This window comes from Squalius cephalus (assembly GCF_949319135.1).
Source record: "Squalius cephalus genome assembly, chromosome: 4".
Classification (NCBI taxonomy): domain Eukaryota; kingdom Metazoa; phylum Chordata; class Actinopteri; order Cypriniformes; family Leuciscidae; genus Squalius; species Squalius cephalus.
The window spans coordinates 42166972-42186298 of NC_137125.1; the positions used below are offsets into that span (position 1 = coordinate 42166972).

General features: G+C 35.8%; 5 protein-coding genes across 6 annotated transcripts in view; 2 read left to right on the forward strand and 3 right to left on the reverse strand.

Annotated features, from left to right (window-relative positions):
• Nucleotides 1–494, reverse strand: part of gnptab (N-acetylglucosamine-1-phosphate transferase subunits alpha and beta) — a 21185-nt gene extending 20691 nt beyond the window's left edge. Inside the window, exon 1 of the mRNA XM_079868621.1 lies at nt 170–494. Coding sequence (XP_079724747.1) covers nt 170–301 — 132 coding nt within the window. The 5' untranslated portion in view covers nt 302–494. The remainder of the gene's footprint in view (nt 1–169) is intronic.
• A 1487-nt stretch (nt 495–1981) lies between these two features.
• On the forward strand, nt 1982–5903 carry dram1 (DNA-damage regulated autophagy modulator 1). The gene is made up of 7 exons (XM_079869484.1): nt 1982–2277; nt 3192–3259; nt 3847–3989; nt 4202–4379; nt 4572–4630; nt 4721–4813; nt 5393–5903. Exons 1-7 carry the CDS (start codon nt 2147–2149, stop codon nt 5432–5434), a joined length of 714 nt encoding a protein of 237 aa, XP_079725610.1. The 5' UTR covers nt 1982–2146; the 3' UTR covers nt 5435–5903.
• A 5-nt stretch (nt 5904–5908) lies between these two features.
• Nucleotides 5909–8908, reverse strand: washc3 (WASH complex subunit 3). The gene is made up of 7 exons (XM_079869485.1): nt 8716–8908; nt 8479–8577; nt 8315–8380; nt 7652–7762; nt 7416–7532; nt 7240–7304; nt 5909–7144 (listed from the first exon to the last, which is right to left on the reverse strand). The coding sequence occupies exons 1-7, from the start codon at nt 8764–8766 to the stop codon at nt 7051–7053; spliced, it is 603 nt and encodes a 200-aa protein (XP_079725611.1). The 5' UTR covers nt 8767–8908; the 3' UTR covers nt 5909–7050.
• Nucleotides 8909–9289: 381 nt separating this feature from the next.
• cwf19l1 (CWF19 like cell cycle control factor 1) lies at nt 9290–16144 on the reverse strand. 2 transcript variants are annotated; one of them, XM_079868947.1, is made up of 14 exons: nt 14724–14860; nt 14460–14544; nt 14301–14385; nt 14108–14209; nt 13755–13969; nt 13550–13665; nt 13386–13470; nt 12569–12718; nt 11998–12127; nt 11737–11816; nt 11393–11602; nt 10922–11041; nt 10020–10117; nt 9290–9883 (listed from the first exon to the last, which is right to left on the reverse strand). In XM_079868947.1, the coding sequence occupies exons 1-14, from the start codon at nt 14744–14746 to the stop codon at nt 9739–9741; spliced, it is 1644 nt and encodes a 547-aa protein (XP_079725073.1). In that variant the 5' UTR covers nt 14747–14860; the 3' UTR covers nt 9290–9738. The 2 variants fall into 2 exon arrangements, with proteins under 2 accessions (XP_079725073.1, XP_079725072.1); XM_079868946.1 differs by lacking the exon at nt 14724–14860 and adding an exon at nt 15795–16144 and having other exon boundaries at nt 9453–9883.
• On the forward strand, nt 16050–18284 carry klhl42 (kelch-like family, member 42; the record flags this gene model as incomplete). The annotated part of the gene is made up of 3 exons (XM_079869632.1): nt 16050–16471; nt 16553–16746; nt 17827–18284. The coding sequence occupies 3 exons, from the start codon at nt 16050–16052 to the stop codon at nt 18282–18284; spliced, it is 1074 nt and encodes a 357-aa protein (XP_079725758.1).
• Nucleotides 18285–19327: the final 1043 nt, after the last annotated feature.

The window sequence follows — 19327 nt, forward strand, 5'->3', positions numbered from 1 at the left end:
TTTCCAACCACTATGTAACAGGTCAGAGTCACATTGCACAATCAGCTTTGATCAGTAATCAGTGATTGACACAGAATGCACAGATAAAATGCATGCACGGCCTAAATGCGAATCTAATGAAGCTAGTATACTTCTGCCGGATGAATTTCTCCCTAAATAGTGTACATACCTCTCCAAACTGAAAGGCTGACACTATCATGAGGACCAGTCCTCCGAAACACAGGTACAGTCCATAACGATGAGACAGGCAGGTGTATGTCTGCCGCTGCAGCAGTTTCAGTACCGAATTAATTATCAACATGACTCTCCCCGGCCATCAACATCTCTTCCTCCATAAACACTTAATGTGGACACATATTTCCCGCGGTGAAATAAAAACAACTTCATTACACTAAAACATACTGTCACATGATCGCATGCTCAACACTCAAACGCTGTAGTTCCTCATGTGTAGTGATCAGGTGACGAACGATGATACACCGCTCGATTCAAGTACATCTATGAACATGACACACTCGCTCCTGCCCTCTAGTGAATAGGAGGACGAGCACTTTCATGCAAGTCTTGTAAAGTAGGCCTATTTAAAACTTTCAAAAAAGAACTATTTCACACATTTAAACATGTTTTTAAATTATGGTTTGTATATTAATCAAACTGTTTTAAATAGCTTAATCTAAAAAATGTAATGCTTTTTTGCCATTGATATTTCTGTGTTCAGTATAAAGACAACAGGGTCAAAAATATTGTATTGCCGCTGTATTGTAAACGTACTTCATCGCTACATATTCACATGGTTTTAGATAGCACATGTCTATTTGATGTGATGTTTACATCTGGAAGATGTATTTTTAAGAGTGTTTGCTCATCTGCAATACGTCTATAGGACGTTTCCTGTCAGATGTCAAATAGACGTTTAGAAGATGTCTTTAAGATGTAATGATTTAGAATGTATGTTAAACTGACATCTTCTAAACGTCTATTTGACATCTGACAGGACGTCTTCCAGATGTAAACATCACATCAAATAGACGTGTGCTATCTGGTTTGTTGGTAGGTTTGGAGTTAGTAAGCACACCATATTACTGCAGATGAATATTATGCTGACCAGATTCACACATTTTCTGAACACTAGCTGTCAAAGTTAATTTGCTTTAAAATTTACGTTTTTTTTATATTTTCATTATATATATATTTTTAAATGTATCTGCATTTATAACACTTAACACTTTGTATTATTTTAGCTTTCCATCAAATTACAAGAAACTAGTTGACGCTGCTGTGGGAGTGATGGTAAAATTGCCGTCTTTCTTTCTTCTGACTGCAGTTATCAATCTCTCTCTATATTTTCAATCTTTTTGGTAGTTGTGAAAACACTATTGTGGAGTTTTTCTTGTGCTATTTGAGCAAATGGGAATACCCAACTATGACGCTATGAAACACTTTGGCCATCACCATAACAAACTAGGCTAACACTTTACAAAAAGGTCCCGTTAGTTAACATTATAATGCCTTAACTAACTTTTAACAAAGAGAAATACATTTGTTTCAGTGTTTATTCATCTTTGTTAACGTTAATAAATACACAACTGTTCATTAGTTCGTGTTATCAGAGGTAGGCTACATTGAATAATATTAAAAGATGCAAATTTTCATTTAAATCATTTAGCCTACAAGTGAATGTTGAAATTAATATAAGGATTAGCTAAAAAAAATTTTAGTTCATGTTAACTATGTAGTTAGCCTAATGTTAACAAATGGAACCTTAAAGTGTTACAGGTTTATCTAAAAGAAAGAAAGAAAGAAAGAAAGAAAGAAAGAAAGAAAGAAAGAAAGAAAGAAAGAAAGAAAGAAAGAAAGAAAGAAAGAAAGAAAGAAAGAAAGAAAGAAAGAAAGAAAGAACCAACCTCTGTGTGTTGTTCACATTTGCGGTTGGTGTCAATTTATATGGGTTAAACAATGAGGAAGAGAATCAGAGATTCCCATCGAACACGTGACACTATAGATACAGTTATAAACGTCGAGCTACTATGTGCATATAGTATGTGTTCAGTCAAGTGTCCGTGTCTTAATATCTGATATGTGATGTTTTCTTTGCTTTTGTCTCCGTGAATGGTGATGCACCGTTCACACTCAGCCCTCAGGCGAGATGGTTTGGTTTTTGGAAGGAGTGTGCTTTTTACCTACTTTTCTGGTAATCTGGTCATCGAGCACATTCATAGTATCTTATATCATCGCATTGTTTCGACGAGATGTTGACGTTGTCCTTCCTTATATAAGGTATGTGATATGCCTTTTTACATTGTGCTTGATTTTAGTTTGGTACACATCTGAATTTGACGAATTTACAACTCTTAACATAATAGACCAGAAATAGCTTGTGATATTAGTAACAAGTCCATGTTTTAAGCGGGTATTTATATAGCTTATAGCCTATACATATAAAGCTCCTGGTTGTAAAAATTTCGGGAAAAAAAAAGTTTTTGCTGGCAGCTCGTACGTTAGTTTCGTTTTCTACTGAGAAGATGAACGTGGCTCGTGTTCAAAACTAGGTTAGTATTCAGTGCAGGAAGCTGGACAAACTAGCTATCCTGAAAGAAGATTAATATAATATAATATAATAACACACAATCACACACACGTATTTAATATAAATATAGGCTATAATATATCATGTAAAAAAACACCCTACATTTTTTAAGTTTATTATTCAAAAATAATAACATAAAATTCTATTTAAATTTAAAATACTTATTTAAAATAATATTTAAAAAAGAAATAAGTAATAATAAATATGTTCAAAGTCACGTATTAATGTATTGTAATGGTGAGGCCATGATTGCACTTTTATTAAATGTCATACAGTAAACTGTGGACCATTTCTGTGCTTATTTCTAATACAAAGTATTGCACGGTTATGATTAAATGTTTCTGAATTCCTTCATGAATGTTTGGTAACACTTTATTTCACAGTATCCTTGTTACATGTACTTACCATAGTTATAACAGTAAATTATGCATAATTACATTGAACTAACCCTCAACCAAACCCTAACCCTACCCTAACCCTATGTTGTTGAGTAATATTTCTCAGTACTTAAATATATAATTACACAGTAACAATGACATCTTAAAATAAAGTGTAACCAAATTTGTGTAAACGTTTCTGAAAATCAGTCCTTTACTTTTTTCAGTGATACAGGGGCAACTCCACCTGAGAGCTGTGTGTTTGGATTCATGTCGACAATCACTTCGTTTGCAGGTATGACTAATAATCAGCCGCTTTCTGATTTCAGTTTGATTTGATTTTGATTTCCAGCTCATATTTCATAAGAACAGTTAATCTCCCAGCAGCAGCAGCAGCAGCTTCAGGAAACTCCTTGCTATCTGTGTGTCACAACCTTTTGGAAATTGTGCAACTTTTAGTCAACCGCAAACTGTTTGGTTTTGACATGTGAGAGGAAAGCAGTGGGAATGTCTCAAATATACGTTTCTTTAGTAACAATGGGATCTCGCTCATTCTGGTCTCACTTCTCTTTCTGCTGAAAACGAAAGCACTTTTTTTTTTTCCCAGCCGTGACACACAGCTGGAGTTCAGTGTTTAACAAAACTGCAGACAAAACCCCAAACAACAACTGCAGAAATGAAACCTAATGCCAAATCCCAGGTTATCAGAGCAACAGCCACCATGGCAACTCAAATTCATTTTTAACCGATATAAATACTATTTTCATCGCACTTTCCTGCGTAGAATTTATTGTTTTACTTAATGAGTGAATATTGTTGATTGTATTGCACAGCAATTTCCATTCTTTAAACTGATGAAACTCTGATGAATTTGTTTTCCAGCCTTTGCTACTATGTATGCTGAATATAAATTTGTGGAAAGAGTCCACGAGAGAACCGGTGCCGTGTCACCTCATCTAAACAAGGCTTCTTTTGCTGTTGGCATCATCTCTTGCGTCGGCATGTGTTTGGTTGCTACATTTCAGGTATGTCTAGTTTAGCCACAAACAAAAACTCTTTCAGAATTTACTCACTTTCATTCTTTTTTTGTGTGTGTGTGTCTATATAAAGAAAGTCAGTGGGTTCCAATACTGTTTTGGACCCCATTGACTTTCACTGTATGAACAAAAGCAGTTCTTCAAAAAATGTGAGTAAACGATGACTCTGATTGACGCTCACGTATGCTGTTGTGTTCTAGGAGACGACGGTGATGGCTGTCCATGATTTGGGTGCTTTACTATTCTTCGTCTTTGGAGTTATATACACCATTATTCAGAGCGTGATCTCGTACCGCGCTCATCCTTACGGACCTTCAAAGCGGATGTGTCATTTACGTGTGTTCTTCGCTGCAGTGGCCTTTGTAGCTGTTTTTCCCAGTATCCTTTCTCAGTCTTACATGTTGACATACTGAACATAGTTTTGCCAGTGTAAATTTGCATGAACATGCATCTCCACCCACTGCTATTCATCCAAATCCAGTGTTGTGATGCCACCATGCTGGTTTCCCTTGAAGACATGCACTGTTTACATTTCAGATCAAACTGTTTGTCTTTAACGCCTCCTTCCAGCAGTTTTCTGTGCCGTTAATGTTGGAACAAGCAAACTTCACTGGGACATCAATGATAAGGTACAATTCATGTCACTAACCAGCTCAGATTATAGTAGAATGTAATATTGAATGTTTAAAGTTGCTTGATTTGTTTCCCTGCTTCTGAAGGACTACACACTTCATATAGTGAGTGTTGTGTGTGAATGGATCACTGCCTTCAGTTTTGTCTTCTTCTTCTTAACATACATCCAAGAGTTCCAGGTGAGTACATAAAACATGATGAGACACACTACAGTTCAAAAGGTTTGGGGGTCAAAAAAATTAAAAAATAATAATTAATGCGTTTATTCAGAAAGGATGCATTAAATTGATCAAAATGATCAGTAAAGACAATAATGTTCTATTTCAAATAAATATTGCTCTTTTGAACTTTCTGTTCATCAAAAAAAAAAAAAAAAAAAAAAAAAAAAAATCCAGGAATTGTTAATAATGAATGTTTATTGACTTCTGAGGAATCATGCGAGACTGAGTAATGATGTTGAAAATTCAGCTTTGCCATCACAGGAATAAATTTTACATTTATATTAAATATAATAAATATATTTTAATGTGCAATAATATTTCACAATATGCATACAGCATTTTGATCAAATAAATGCAGCCTTGGTGAGCATAAGATACTTTTAAAAACATTAAAAAACCTTACCGACCCTAAACTTTTGAACAGTAGTGTATGTGGTATCATTGATTTTCACATTATTTCTAATCACTTACATTGAGTGAAATTATTTTTTAGTTCCTCGTAGATAAACCTAACATTTCTTTTATTTCCTTTTACAGCAATTCACTCTGAAACTGACTGTAAATTTAATTGAGTATTAATGACCGTGGCATCATACTGTTACCGGATGAGTTATGTTTCACTGTTTTTGGTACATTTTTATTAATATAATTGTATTTTTTATACAACTTATTCGCTTTTTTCACGTTGAAAGATCTGCTGCAGTATTGTATAATCATTTGCAGTGTATATTTTTGTAGCTTGCACTTTGGTCTTGGAAAAAAAGGCATAAAACGTACTTGAAATGTAATACACTCTAACAATAAAGCTTCATCATAGTGATTCTCCTTTTATAATCAACCAAGACAAAATAGCACATTCATATTTGCATTTAATCAATCTTTGCTTCGGTTGTTTTTCTCCCTGATCATTCGTTCAGTGCAGCTGAGAGTGAGCCACAGGTGTTTGTTTTTTTACTCTTGTTCTTTATGCTGTGCAATGTGAATGTAAGTCCGTTGATTGCACAATGTGTCTGATTTTGTAATTCTGGAATAAAAACACATGACAATGATGATGATGATGATGTTCATGGTTAAAGAGAAGTGATTGCTTTAATGTTTCTAATAATAGGAATAGCAGCACACACTACTGTTTAAACGTCTAGGGTCTGTATGATTTTTTTTTAGACTTTTAAAAGAAATTAATACAATAATTAAGCAAGGGTGCTGATCAAAAGTGACAGTAAAGACATTTATAATGTTACATAAGAAAAAAAACTTTCTATTCATCAAAAAATCCTGAAAAAAATAAAACATAAAGCATTGATTATTGATCATATGAAATGTTTCTAGAGCAGCAAATCAACAAATTATGATTTCTGAAGGATCATGTGAAAATTCAGCTTTACCATCACACGAATAAATGATTCAAAATGCATTAAAACAAAAAAACAACTATTTAAACTGTAATAATATTTCACAATATTCCAGTTTTTACTGTATTTCTAATCAAATAAATGCATAACAGACTTCATTTAAAAACATTTTAAATTCAAGCCCGAACTTTTGAATAACAGTATGTTTAAAAAAAACTTCTTTTCAATGAATTTGAACATAACTTTTAATAAGTTACTCTGGAAAAGACAATGTAAGCAAATCTTTAATGGCTATGAAACATAACAAATCTAACTAAATTAAATAGGGCTTTATGTGGATTTTGTTGTTGATATGATCGTGTTTCAAAGTCAATTCAAGATTGTTCCAACTGGAGATGAAAAAGAAAGAAAAGAAATTTCCCTCAGCTACAATTTTAAAAATATATATTTTTGAACAGATTTACAAGGCTGCTTGTGGCCATTTCATAAAAACACACCCAGTGGCATCTTTTTATTGTTATTGGATACACATATGTACATGGTAAGAAATGACACACTTCACAATTCGCATGAGAGTAGCACTTAGACTTCAATGGATCAAACATAATCATCAGCGATCTCACCTAGTGAGCAACTGCCCTCAGAAACCACCAGTACAGATGTCAAGTATGCCGTCTCCATGATGTAACGCAACCTTTTAGTGCCATCGCTTAATGCCTGTCCTTTGTAAGGACATTCAAGTGCATTAACCCTGCTTTGAGATGAGCAAGATTCATCACAGCCTACATACAGAAGGCCAAGTCCAACACAAAGCTCATTAGCTGTGGGAGGGGGCGGAGCCAATCAATCGCTGAAGGATGATTCGCTGCCTGAGCTGTCATCATCTTGCTCTTCCAAAGCTTTTTTGCCACCATCTGGAACGGGTGCGTCAGGAGTGCTGAAGGATACAAAAAATAAATCTATTAGCTACAATATAAACAGCTCATAATCATACAAATAGTGACAGAATCAACTTTTTGTTTTAACACTTACTCAAGCAAACTAGGGTCCAAACCCTCCAATACCATCTTATTTTTAATGGCCATAACTGGAACACCCTATGAACATACAGAGTATAATTTGGGCATTTGCATACACATTTGACATGACGTCAGCCATAATTAGGGAGTAGGTTTATTAATGATGAAAGTTAAGAGAAACACACATACCACTTGCACCATTTTCAGGTATCTGGCGTATCGCGGGTCCTTGGCTACAGTCATGATGTTTTCCGCTGGGACCTCTGCTTTCGGCTCCTGAGGGGCCACTTGTGTTTGCTGAGATGCCTGAATGGAAAAGGATTTTGTATTAATACTGACTGAAGGACTTCCTATGAGTGCCATTATGGTTATAACAACCTCAGAATGCAGTGATGAAGACATTAATATATCAGGATAAGTGTTACCTCAACAGGGGGACCCGTGGCACGACTGCCTTCCACTGCGGGGCCGTTTGTCACTGCAGGCGGTCTCACTCCATCCACTGTCACTTCTTCCAAACCAGGAATAGAGGCTAACTGAAAATGTAGAAATTGTTTCATGAAATCAACTTAGATAAGCTTAAAAAAAAGAAGGTATTCATAAAGTCATGTTCCTTGAGTCAGAGGTTTTAAATCTTTTAGATGACACGGACCAAATATGATCATTCTAGTGCGAGAGACCCCTATCCTGAGATTTAAAAGGCATCTATATAGTTTCATGTATAAAGTCCCAATTCATATTACTGTGAAAAATTGATATTATGAATGGATCGAAAATAGTATTTGGAAAATATTTTATTTATTTGCCCAGTTGTTTAAATCCACTATTTATTTATATGAATATGACTTGATTATTTATTTGTAATATTATATTTAATTGGTATTAATTGTTTTGTATTCATTCAATTATTTAAAATCTAATTTATATTTATTTGTTTAAATGTAATGTTCGTGTATTTATTTATTTTATTCTGATTTTTATTATTATTTAATTAAATCTTATTTTTTTATTATTGTTTTAATAAAGTTATTAATTAATTGTACACATTTTCACGGACCATGAAAACCCCCTTTAGTGCCTTGACTTACCTTTGCTTCCAAAATGCTTAGTGTGGTCTCAATCTGCTGGATTCGTAGTGATACTGTTGCTAGCTTCTGTAAAAGCAAATTCCATCAGGTCACTTACAATTTCAGAAAATGTGTAAGTTGAGTTACTGTAAAGAGGAGGATGATGTGCTGACAGGTGAACATACCTCCTCACAAACTGTGGAAAAGCGGTTCAGGAACCTGACGGTGTGGACTATGAACTGATTGAGGAAAGCTACGATTCTTCTCTGTTGAATGGCTGGAACCTTAAGAAAGAAAATGTAATGATCAGTTTCAGACCAGATGCTTCGTGCACATATAAGTTATGTGAAAAATAATTCATAGGTGTCAGTCAGACGATCATGTGAGCAGCAGCAGATGTTGCAAAGTAAAAAAAAACTCACCTTTGTAAGATCTATTCCTGATCCCACAATGGGTAATCCGTCCTCGTCCATTTCAGCAACTCTGTTGCGTTTTAATTATCACAGACACAGATTTCTACGCGTTAAATGTCTTAAACGAGTTGGCCGTGCGGATCAAACGCATCCTTGTGAAAATACCTCCTCACGTGACTTCACTACAGTACTTCCGCGTTCTGAACATAATAAAAGTTCTCAAACCTTTCTAACTTTAATAAAAATACTGTTTTGTGTTACAAATAAAACTAAAGAGTAATTCATTGTTAAATATATGTTATATATTTTGAATACAAATATTTTTTTCATATATTTAAACTGTTTACGTTTGCTTGTAACTCAAAAGTCCTTAACACTTCCACGTTACCATAATAAAAGTCCGCTCCCAAAAACCGAAAGTCGATTTTAAGAAATTTAACATTCGTGTAAATGTTGAGTTTTATTTATGAACAATTATTGTGATTAATAATAAGTGAGCGGATAGGTTATATATAATTGATTACTATTTCTAATTAATTACTAAGATTGAAACATTGTCAATCTCACACACACACTCTTAAATCAGCTATGAGATGATGGGTTATATTTCAGACAGCAGATACAAACAACTGTAAAATCTCAGGGGTTTGATTCTGCTACATAGTAGACCCACTGTAGACAAAGAAAAGGACATCAACACCAGCAGAGGACGAACACCACACTGTTACTACAAGAGAGAAAAAATGCAGATTTTACAAATTTGAAAAATGACTTTAATTAGGAGTCACAAAACAAAATTCAACACTTATTAGCATCCAACAGATTGATACATCACCAAAACAAAGATATATTTTAAAAGACCACTGAGACAACAGTCATTTCCTAACTGTTGCCAAATGAAACAAAGAGGAAAGCACCTAAAGTGCAAAATTTAAAAAGAATAAAAAAGATAAAATAAGCAGTTGTGGACACATTTAGGGAGTTCACAAACATGATTGTAAGTGTTAAAGTCAGATGCATCTGAAGTGTTTCTCAGTCATCAATTGCGAAGTCAAAGGGCTCAAAGTCAGAGCGCACTTTTTTGGCCTGATCCTCCTCCTCTTCCTTTGTACATTTACACTCTCTCCAGTCAGCTCGCATGGGGATGTTCAACACCACCTCGCTCGCTAATACTTCCCTGTGGAAGCACACACAGGATATACACAGGTGGTTATGCTGAAGCATGTTTTTACAATCATGTCAAACACATACTAATGTTTATAACTAGTGTATGACTGCCCCCAGTTGATGAACTGTGCCAGTGTAACAATTACCTGCCAAACTGCAAAGGGAAATTTTTCTTGATGCGATGAAACAGCTTCTCGCCTGTATCCAGCTCCACATAAAAGTAGGGTGTTCCCGGAGGAGCAATCTGAAATGTGGGATATTATTGTTGGTCACAGTTCATCATTACAGAAAATGTATCATCGTCTCATCATGACTTGCTCACTCATTCCCTACAAAGATAATGTTGTATAGTTCACAGAGAGGAATTTGGACACTTTGGATTTAGAGTGCACAAACAAGACGCCTCCCAAATGACATATTATGATACATAAAAAAATCAAAATCAAAAACTTGAAATCCAATCTGACCATTAAAACAGTTATTTAAAAAAGAAAAATTCATTTAATTTATTTGTTAAATTTGATTTTAGACTACACATGGATTTTTTTTTTGCAGGTTTGCAAGAAAAAACTAAAGTGAATGGAGTTGCATATACCAATAAGTAAAAAGATAAAAAAAATAAAAAAAAATCATTATATAATAATAATATTAATAATAGATTATATTAATAATATATATAATTTAAAAATAAAATAAAAAAAATGACATAACTTAGTAAATATAATTTAAATAAACTTTTGTAATAATAAAAGCATATTATATTAACAGTGTATGCATGTATGTATATATAAATTATAATATCAGTATACAATTAACAGTATATTATATAATTTTAAATAAGTAATTTATACAATGTAATAATAATGATGTTGACGAGAAAGCAATAAGTTATTATATTAATAGTATATATCATTTAAAAAAAAATAATTATATAATAATAAAGTAATAAATTATTATATTAAAAGTATATTGAATTTTAAATGTTTAAATAATAAATAAAAACTCTAACTTTGAAGTGTTCAGTCTGAGGGAGACAGATGGTGTGTACCTGTTTGAGGTCAGTATGAGCTGGAATCTCCATCAGTTCCATCTGCTGCTCTTCAGCTTGTGTCATGAACGCCTCCTTGATGTCTTCTGTACTGCACTTCTCCATGGGAACCGGCACAGCCTGAGGATGATGAAGAAGAGAAGTTTCCGTCCGTTAAACCCATTACGCACTGCTTTCTCATAACTTGAAAACCATGTGTTTGGTCATCATTGGGAACACGTCCCTCAGAAATGGTTACTCGTCAATGCAGACAGATTGTCTATCCACTCAGACTTAAACTGATGAAATGATGTTGGAGTCTGCAATTGGTGGAAGGTGGGGCATCTCTCACACTCTCCGCGCTGCTATAAGTTTACCAGACTCTCTTTTTTATATATGTGGTGCTGTTTAGACTGACCTGGGATCTGTGCAGGTCAGTCTGTTCAGGCAGACACCACAATCTCATTATGAATGACAATATTTTGTATGGACCTGAAGTTGAAGGTGCTGGCTGCGGTAGTTCCTCTCAAACAAGACGCACCGTTGGCCTCTGCTTTTACAGAACTTCTTGACGGCGCTCTTGTATTTCTCCATCTCTTCAACCACCTCTGATGCCAAATCCACCACTGACTGGTAATGTCCGATGGGCAGCAGGAGAACATGGTCAGGAGTAAGTCCACCCTTAGCGAGAGCCACGTAACACTGGAAATAGAATACTGACATTAGATCAACATGAAAAAGCAACAGGAGAGAAGTCTGTAATTTATCAGTTGATATATGTTTAAAAGCTTTCTAAAGTGACACTGGGCTGCTGAATACATATGTTGTGGACTGACATGTGTTCCGATGCTTATGACCAAGTGCTTCTCGACTTCTGGACTGGCAAGGCAGAACCAACAGGGTCCAGTGGGCTGTGCTGTAATAAAAGCAGAAATCAAGGTCTGTGTCAAGAGCAGCAAGCAAAAATAAATTCAAATCATCCACAAAATCAACTCTAAAAAGAATCGAAATAAGTTCTGCTGAGTGTTTCTAAATGAGGTAATAAAAATAGATCAGGTAGATCCATTAGACCACCTCTGAGAAGTGAATGGACTCACGGGGTTTTCTGGGCTGTTTGGGCTGATTGGGTCTGTCCCCGTCCGATTGTCTCTTCCTGCCATGTTGATGTTGCTGGTGATGTGGTTTATTCTGCCCCAGATCAAAAAAGAACTGGGATGCTGGTTCCTCCTGATCAAAAAGTTTTTTTTTTTGGAAGAAATTAATACTTTCATTCAGCCAGGCAACATTAAATTAATCAAAAGTGAAGAAATTGATCAAAGAATCCTGAAATCTCAGTTACCACAAAAGTATTAAGCAGCAGCACAACTATTTTCAACATTGATAATAAGAAATGTTTTTTGAGCACCAAATCATCATATTAGAATGATTTCTGAAGGATCATGTGACACTGAAGACTGGAGTTATGATGCTCAAAATACAGTTTTGCATAACAGGAATAAATTACATTTTATCTGTTATTTTGAATAGAAATATTTCACAATATTATGGTTTTACTGGATTTTTGATATTGAAGCATAAAAGGATGTGTTAAAAAAATCAAACTTGATGAGCAATAATACATCACCTACATACTAATTCTATTAAGTAAAGTAAAAACTGTACACACACCTCCGCGTCTGCCAAAGAGGGTGGCTGCCTTTCTTTCTTCCCATCTTTCGTAGGTTTCCTGTAGGGATTTTCTGTGACATCCTGAGGTTGTTTGACTAACTCTGTGGGGTCCATGGTTTTCATCGGGACAATGTTGAATGCATACAAGTACTGAGAGAAAAGATAAACTGTACAGTTAAACCATGAATTCAGTCTCCATGCGCCACAAGTCTTCATTAAAAATTAAATATTATGTAGGGATGCACGGATATAAAAATTCTGTGCATTAGTTGCTTTTACGTTAAGGCCGATATTAAAATTTAAAACTATTTTGCATAATAACATTAATATTAGGCAGTATGAAATGGATGTTTATATATATGCGATTTTTTTAATTAATTGAAATAAAGCGATACACCAAAATAAAGAATAAAAAAAAGAAGAAATAAAGTGAAATATATATATATAAACAAACTTAAATGACAAATGTTGTCTTAGTTACTTACTAACATTAATAAAGTTGAAGTACTAAAATGACTAAAAACGTAAATAAAATAAGTTAAAAAAAAATTAAATCATAAAAATGGCAAAGCACAAAAAAAAATCACTAAAATGTAAAGTAAAATTAAAGGTAATTCAAATTTTTCTTTTTTAAATACTATAATTGTACATAAATATTACTATGGTGAAATCATACTGACTTTAAGTGAGTGTTAGATGAAAAGGCGTTAGAAAATGGAATATAATCATACATCATTATCATATCTAATAATATCAGTCATAAAAATGTTTTACACACACACACAAATTAAAAAAACATACAAAGAAACAAAAATACCTTCTTCTTGGCAGGATTGTTGACTGCTGCCAGGGCAATGAATCTACTGACATGCTGAGCATTCTGTTGAAGGACCACATGATTCCTGTGAATGTATACACATTTTGTAAGACAAAGAGCATTTGAAAAAAAATAAAACATTTCCTGATGCTGTAATAGCACACCTGTAGGGCAGCCTCTCATAATGGACCCCTTCCAGTCCCGCAAAATGGTAGCGGGGCTTCAGCTTGTCAGCGAGATCTGCGATGGTCGAAACCCCACAATACTTTGTATCAGTTTCCTGAAAAGGGCAAGAAAGTAAACGATCCTTAAGCACACGATCAGAAAATACCTGAGAAATGTATTAAACAAGCACACCAAAGCACTGACGGGATTGTTTCCGTACTGCCACACGCCCCGAGGCCACTGCGAGGACAGGAGAATGTCCACACCTCGAAATTTGGAGTTGGACAGCAGAGGAGCCACCAGGGCACTGAGGTCTTTACGGGTAAAGCAGTGTGAGGGAGCAGGTTCCTGTTGTGATTCTCTGCCACTGACATAGGCGATCTGAAGCCCCGATGCGCCCGTGAAAATGCCCCTTCGACCTAGGAAAAAAACAAGCGTATTCGTCTAACTCGAGTTGACAAACCTGAGCCCAATACATACATACATGCATAATAAGCTAACCGAAAACAGCAAAGACACATGTTTTCTAAAGATGACAGGTTATAGATCCATCTTACCCAGACATGTGATGTTGTCAGCCAACTCGCAGCCATCAGAGTTTGGGAAATACTTCACAGTCTCTTGGCTGGCTGCGCCGAGAATATATGTGTGAATTGGTGCTGGGGGTTTAGAAAGAGCACAGTTTAATTCAGTACATTTTTTTGGTGTGGTTAAAGGAATACATTTTAAAGACATACAAGGAAACCCTACCCTTTTTGGCACCAGATTTGTATGTTTCCCATTCCGATTCAGCCTCGGGAGAGGTTCCAAAAAAGTCTCCAACACACAACAGCAACTGAAAAACAAAACCATCTAGTTAAACCCTGAACTCTCTCTCTCTAAATAAGTAAGATACACGTGCAGACTCACATCAAATTGCCCGCTCTTTTTCTGAATAGCGTTCACCCGGTTGAACAAAGCATTTATTCTTCCTTCAACGTCACCACATGCGAGACTGAGAGGGAATGAAACATTAAAGCAGCGTGAAAACAAAACACATTGGTTTATTACATGTAAGTTACACCTCCGCCTATGCTGTTATTTAAATTATTTACAGGAAATGATTTGTTGAGATGGGTAACGAGCTAGCTAACATTCACATATGACGCTTTTTAACCCAAAATCAAAACTTACACTCGTAAAGGCTTGTCTTCCATACCGAAAAATATATAAATCTTTCTTAAAGACTATTAAAATTAATCACGCTTGTGTCTGAGCATTGGCGTTAAATTGTGTGCGTCGACAAAATAAACCCTGTCGTAACAGGGAGCAAATAGTTTCGACCGCTCAATATGAAACATACATCTGAAGGTGTTTTTTTTTTTTTTTTGGGGTGCTATAAATTATTACATACATTAGAGAAAATACCATATTTAAAGAATATAATTTGTAAACACGAGAATATATATTACAAACCTAAACGCAAATCAAGTTTCTCTCCGGAAGAAATACCAGGGTGACACAGTAAAAGCGTATTAAACGCTTCCACTATGCGCACATTATTCGCAATATTTGCTCCAGCGAGTATCACTTTATAGTGTAATTTTATCGGTTAAATTGAACATTTATAATGTATAGACTCAACCAAACTAAATTATATTTTTCTTATGCGTTAATATAACATTATGTTGTAGATTTAAAAAAACATACTACTGCGCAAAACTGAGGCGAGCAGGACACCACGTGACGCAACACAAACCACGAGACCAAAACAGGAACTGATTTACATTTGAAATCTCGAAGTGTACAATGTAATAAAAGAAAATAAACTGCCATTATTTATACCACGACAGATATTTCTGCCGATGAGAACTGCGTTTAAACAAGTGCCAATATATCGCTTTAGTTCAGGAATGCACATTAGCTGACTCTATAAACATGCCAAATTAAACATGTTTAAACAAACAGACGAATTTATATAGCACTATTCCTTTTGTATATGCAAGCCATCCGTTTGTTTTCAAAAGACGCGATTGTTTATGGGATCTATGCATGCATATGAGCAGACTCGGATTCTATGCGCTGAATATTTCCATATATAGGCTTTGGCATCGAAGGATGAAAAAGCGTCTCTATCACAGCTGAAAAACAGCCGCTGACCCCAGAACAGCAGACATGACATCCCCCGAGCAGATTATAGAGATCGTGATGGATGACAAAACGTACAATGTGAGTAAAAGCAAACTGATCGAGAAGAGCGATTACTTCCGCGCGCTGTACAGCTCGGGGATGCGCGAGTCCGCGGAGGATTCGGTGCAGCTTCGGGGACTGAGCACGCCGGGGCTCGAGCTGGTGCTGGAGTTCATCAACACCTCCAAAGTTCAGGTGGCCAACGAGACTCTGGAGGACCTGATCGAAACCGCATCCTTTCTGCAAGTCACTTCCATCTTAAAACTGCTCCTCTCGGAAATCAGGCTGGAGAATTGCGTCGAGCTCTCCAAGCTCTCTGAAATCTACGGGATGCATGATCTTAGGAAAGCTTGTTTGAAATTCATGAGCTGCTACTATCATCTCATGCTGCGCAGGCCGGAGTTCAAGATGTTGTCAGCTGTTCTGCGGGATCAGATCCGAGATATGCGCATGAAAGGTACGGCCACTTTAGTAGCAATAGGGGATTTCACTGACACCTGTCTGGATCTGGCAAACCAGGACGAGCCGTGGTCCATGTTGAGGTATGATGAGCTAAAGCAACGCTGGAAACCTCTAGCCAACAATCTCCCTCCAGACATGATCAATGTCAGAGGTTACGGATCTGCTGTGCTGGACAACTACTTGTTTATTGTTGGTGGATACAGAATGACAAGTCAGGAGATCTCGGTGGCCCACTGCTACAACCCCTGCAAGAATGAGTGGAACCATGTGGCACCTTTGAACCAGAAGAGGTACAATTCAACTCATGATGTGTCCAATTATTTGTGGTTTGTGTAGTGCAAGGGATCAGTTAGTGCTCTTTTGGTTTCCAGATCAAACTTCAAGCTCCTGGCCGTGAGCGGGAAGCTGTATGCGGTTGGAGGTCATTGTCTGGGGACGGTGGAGTGCTACAGTCCCGAGCAGGACTGGTGGACGTGTGTGGCGTCTCTGCCTGAACCTCTCGCCGAGTTCTCTGCCTGTGAGTGTCAGGGCATGATCTACGTCATGGGCGGTTATACCTCTAGAGGTGTGTTTTACTGTTTGAGAGATGGGTTCATTCACACTCACACACACTAACAGGCATTAGACTTCATTTACTTTCTTTTACGTGACTGGTAGTATTGTGAACTATGTATGTTATTCCAAAGGAAAAACTGGTTTTCTTTACTTACTTCACTTGTGATTTTTTCCCTGTTTTGGCTGATGTCAAAACTAGATTTAAAAGAAGAAAAAAAGTACAGGCAAACATTTATCTCACTTTTTAATCAAATGTCCTTTTACATCATTTGACTCTCAATAGCATTAAATATAATTGGTGTTATTGAATTTATTTAGATAAAATATTATAGAATTTTATTACCAGTTATTTATCGGTTATAACCACTGATCTATATAGAATGACATTATAAATATATTATTATTATTATTATTATTATTATATATTATTATTATTATATTAAGTCATTATATAGATCAGTGGTTATAACATGAAAAATAATTCACGTAATTGGCCATCCATTTTGTATTGGTACAAGATTACTCACTTTAAGTGAGTGTTAGATAATCGCATGGGTAATCTAAAAGCAAAAATATGAGAAATCAGAATAAAATATATTAAATTAAAAAAAATATATATATATATATATATTTAATGGTATCGGTCAATATATATTCAACATATTTTCTTATGCATTCTCATTTCCCCTATTTTTACTTTTAGATCTTTTTGCCATCATCTATCATTCAAAGATAAACTTGTACGGATATTAAAATTATTAAATTGTTATGGCTGATAACTGATAAATGGCTGATGTAGCCAAACAATGAAAAAACTCACAAAAAGTCACCATGAAATCAAATTGAACTGTTCTTTTATTTTATGGAATTTTGCAATGTTTATTAAAATTGTTTTATCCATGCACATCATTATTTTTTTTTTATTCATTTGTCCTTTTTAATTAAATACATACCGGTAAATGCCATTTTGCTCATATATACACATCACAGTAGGGAAGAAAAGACGATTGCACTTTAAATTTCCGTTAAAATGATCTTAAAATGACCCGAAATTCCATCATCTCAGAGTTTTTCTCCTGATATCTGACAGATAGGAACACCAGCGTGCTGCGCTACTGCCCCGTATCGGACACGTGGTCCGTGTTCCATTCCTGTTCGGCTCATGTGCGCAAGCAGCAGATGCTCTCAGTGGAGGACACCATCTACCTAGTGGGTGGCTACACGCATGAGCTAGAACCTGCAGAAACGGGACGGCGGAGGCTAAGCCATACGGAGGACATGCTGACGGTACAGTCCTACAACGTGCAGACGGGAGAATTGTTGCAACTTAAGGAGAACACGTCAAAGTCGGGTTTGAACCTCACCTGCACGCTGCACAACGATGGCATCTACATCATGAGCAGAGACGTCAGCCTTCCCACCAGCCTGGAGCACCGCGTCTTCCTCAAATACAACATTTTCTCAGATGCCTGGGAGGCGTTCAGACGTTTCCCTGCTCTGGGACAGAACATGCTGCTTTGCTCACTCTACCTGCCCAACGTCCTCTGAGGTTGCGCTCTGGGGATTTGGAGAAGACACACGGATACTATTGTAGCGAGCCCAGCCATTTCAAAAAGGACAAGGATCGCCACACCAGTTTACTAGATCAGAATGATCAGCCAGCACAAAGAACCTGCAGGAGATATTAAAGCAATAGTTTAGCCAAAAATGAAAATCATTTCCTCACCCTGATTTTGTTCCAAAAATGAGTGGCTTGAACATTCTTGATCCTTCGTTGTTCCACAGAAGAAAAACAGTTTGGAATGACATGAGGGTGAAAGGAACTGATTTAGGTAAAATAGTGCTTTAAATGATTACTTCTAAATAAAGGTCAACATTTTGACTTAAAATCATTAAAAAAAAAATCAGATATTTAATATCTCCATCAGAAGTTCTGTGAAAGTGCCCTTGTATTCAAAAGCAGTTTTAATATATTCAGTAAATATGCCATTTTATTTATCTTGGCGAAAAGAGAGAACACTATAAGAGTTGCACCGAACATTTTCAACTTGCACAGAATCTACTAATTCAAATGCATGTACAGGATCTTAATGATATAAAACATGACATATATTACTACTAAACAGATGCACAAGTGAAGGCTTTAGATTTATAGAGCCTGCAGATTAAATTAACACTAAACTTGCACAAGCCAATTAAACAACTTAACATGAAGGGTAATTAAGGCCCCGAATGAGACATTAAAGAGGTAGTTCACCCCAAAGTAAAAAAAATCCCATCATCATTTACTCACCCTTATTTCATTCCAAACCTGTATGAATATCTTAGTTTTTTTTTTTTTTTTTTTGGTCCATAAATTGAAAGTAATGGGGTCCAGTATTGTTTTGGATCCATTGACTTACATTATAAGGACAAAAACATCTTATTTTGTGTTTTGCAGAGGAAAGGGTGAGTAAACGCTGATAGAATTTTCATTTTTAGGTGAACTGTGCCTTTAAGATCCAAAGTGCCAGACTAAATTGTGAATGTTTAAGACTGTCAGTGCCTGAAAAGTAGTTGATTTTTGACTTAATTACTCTGTTACTAGTCTT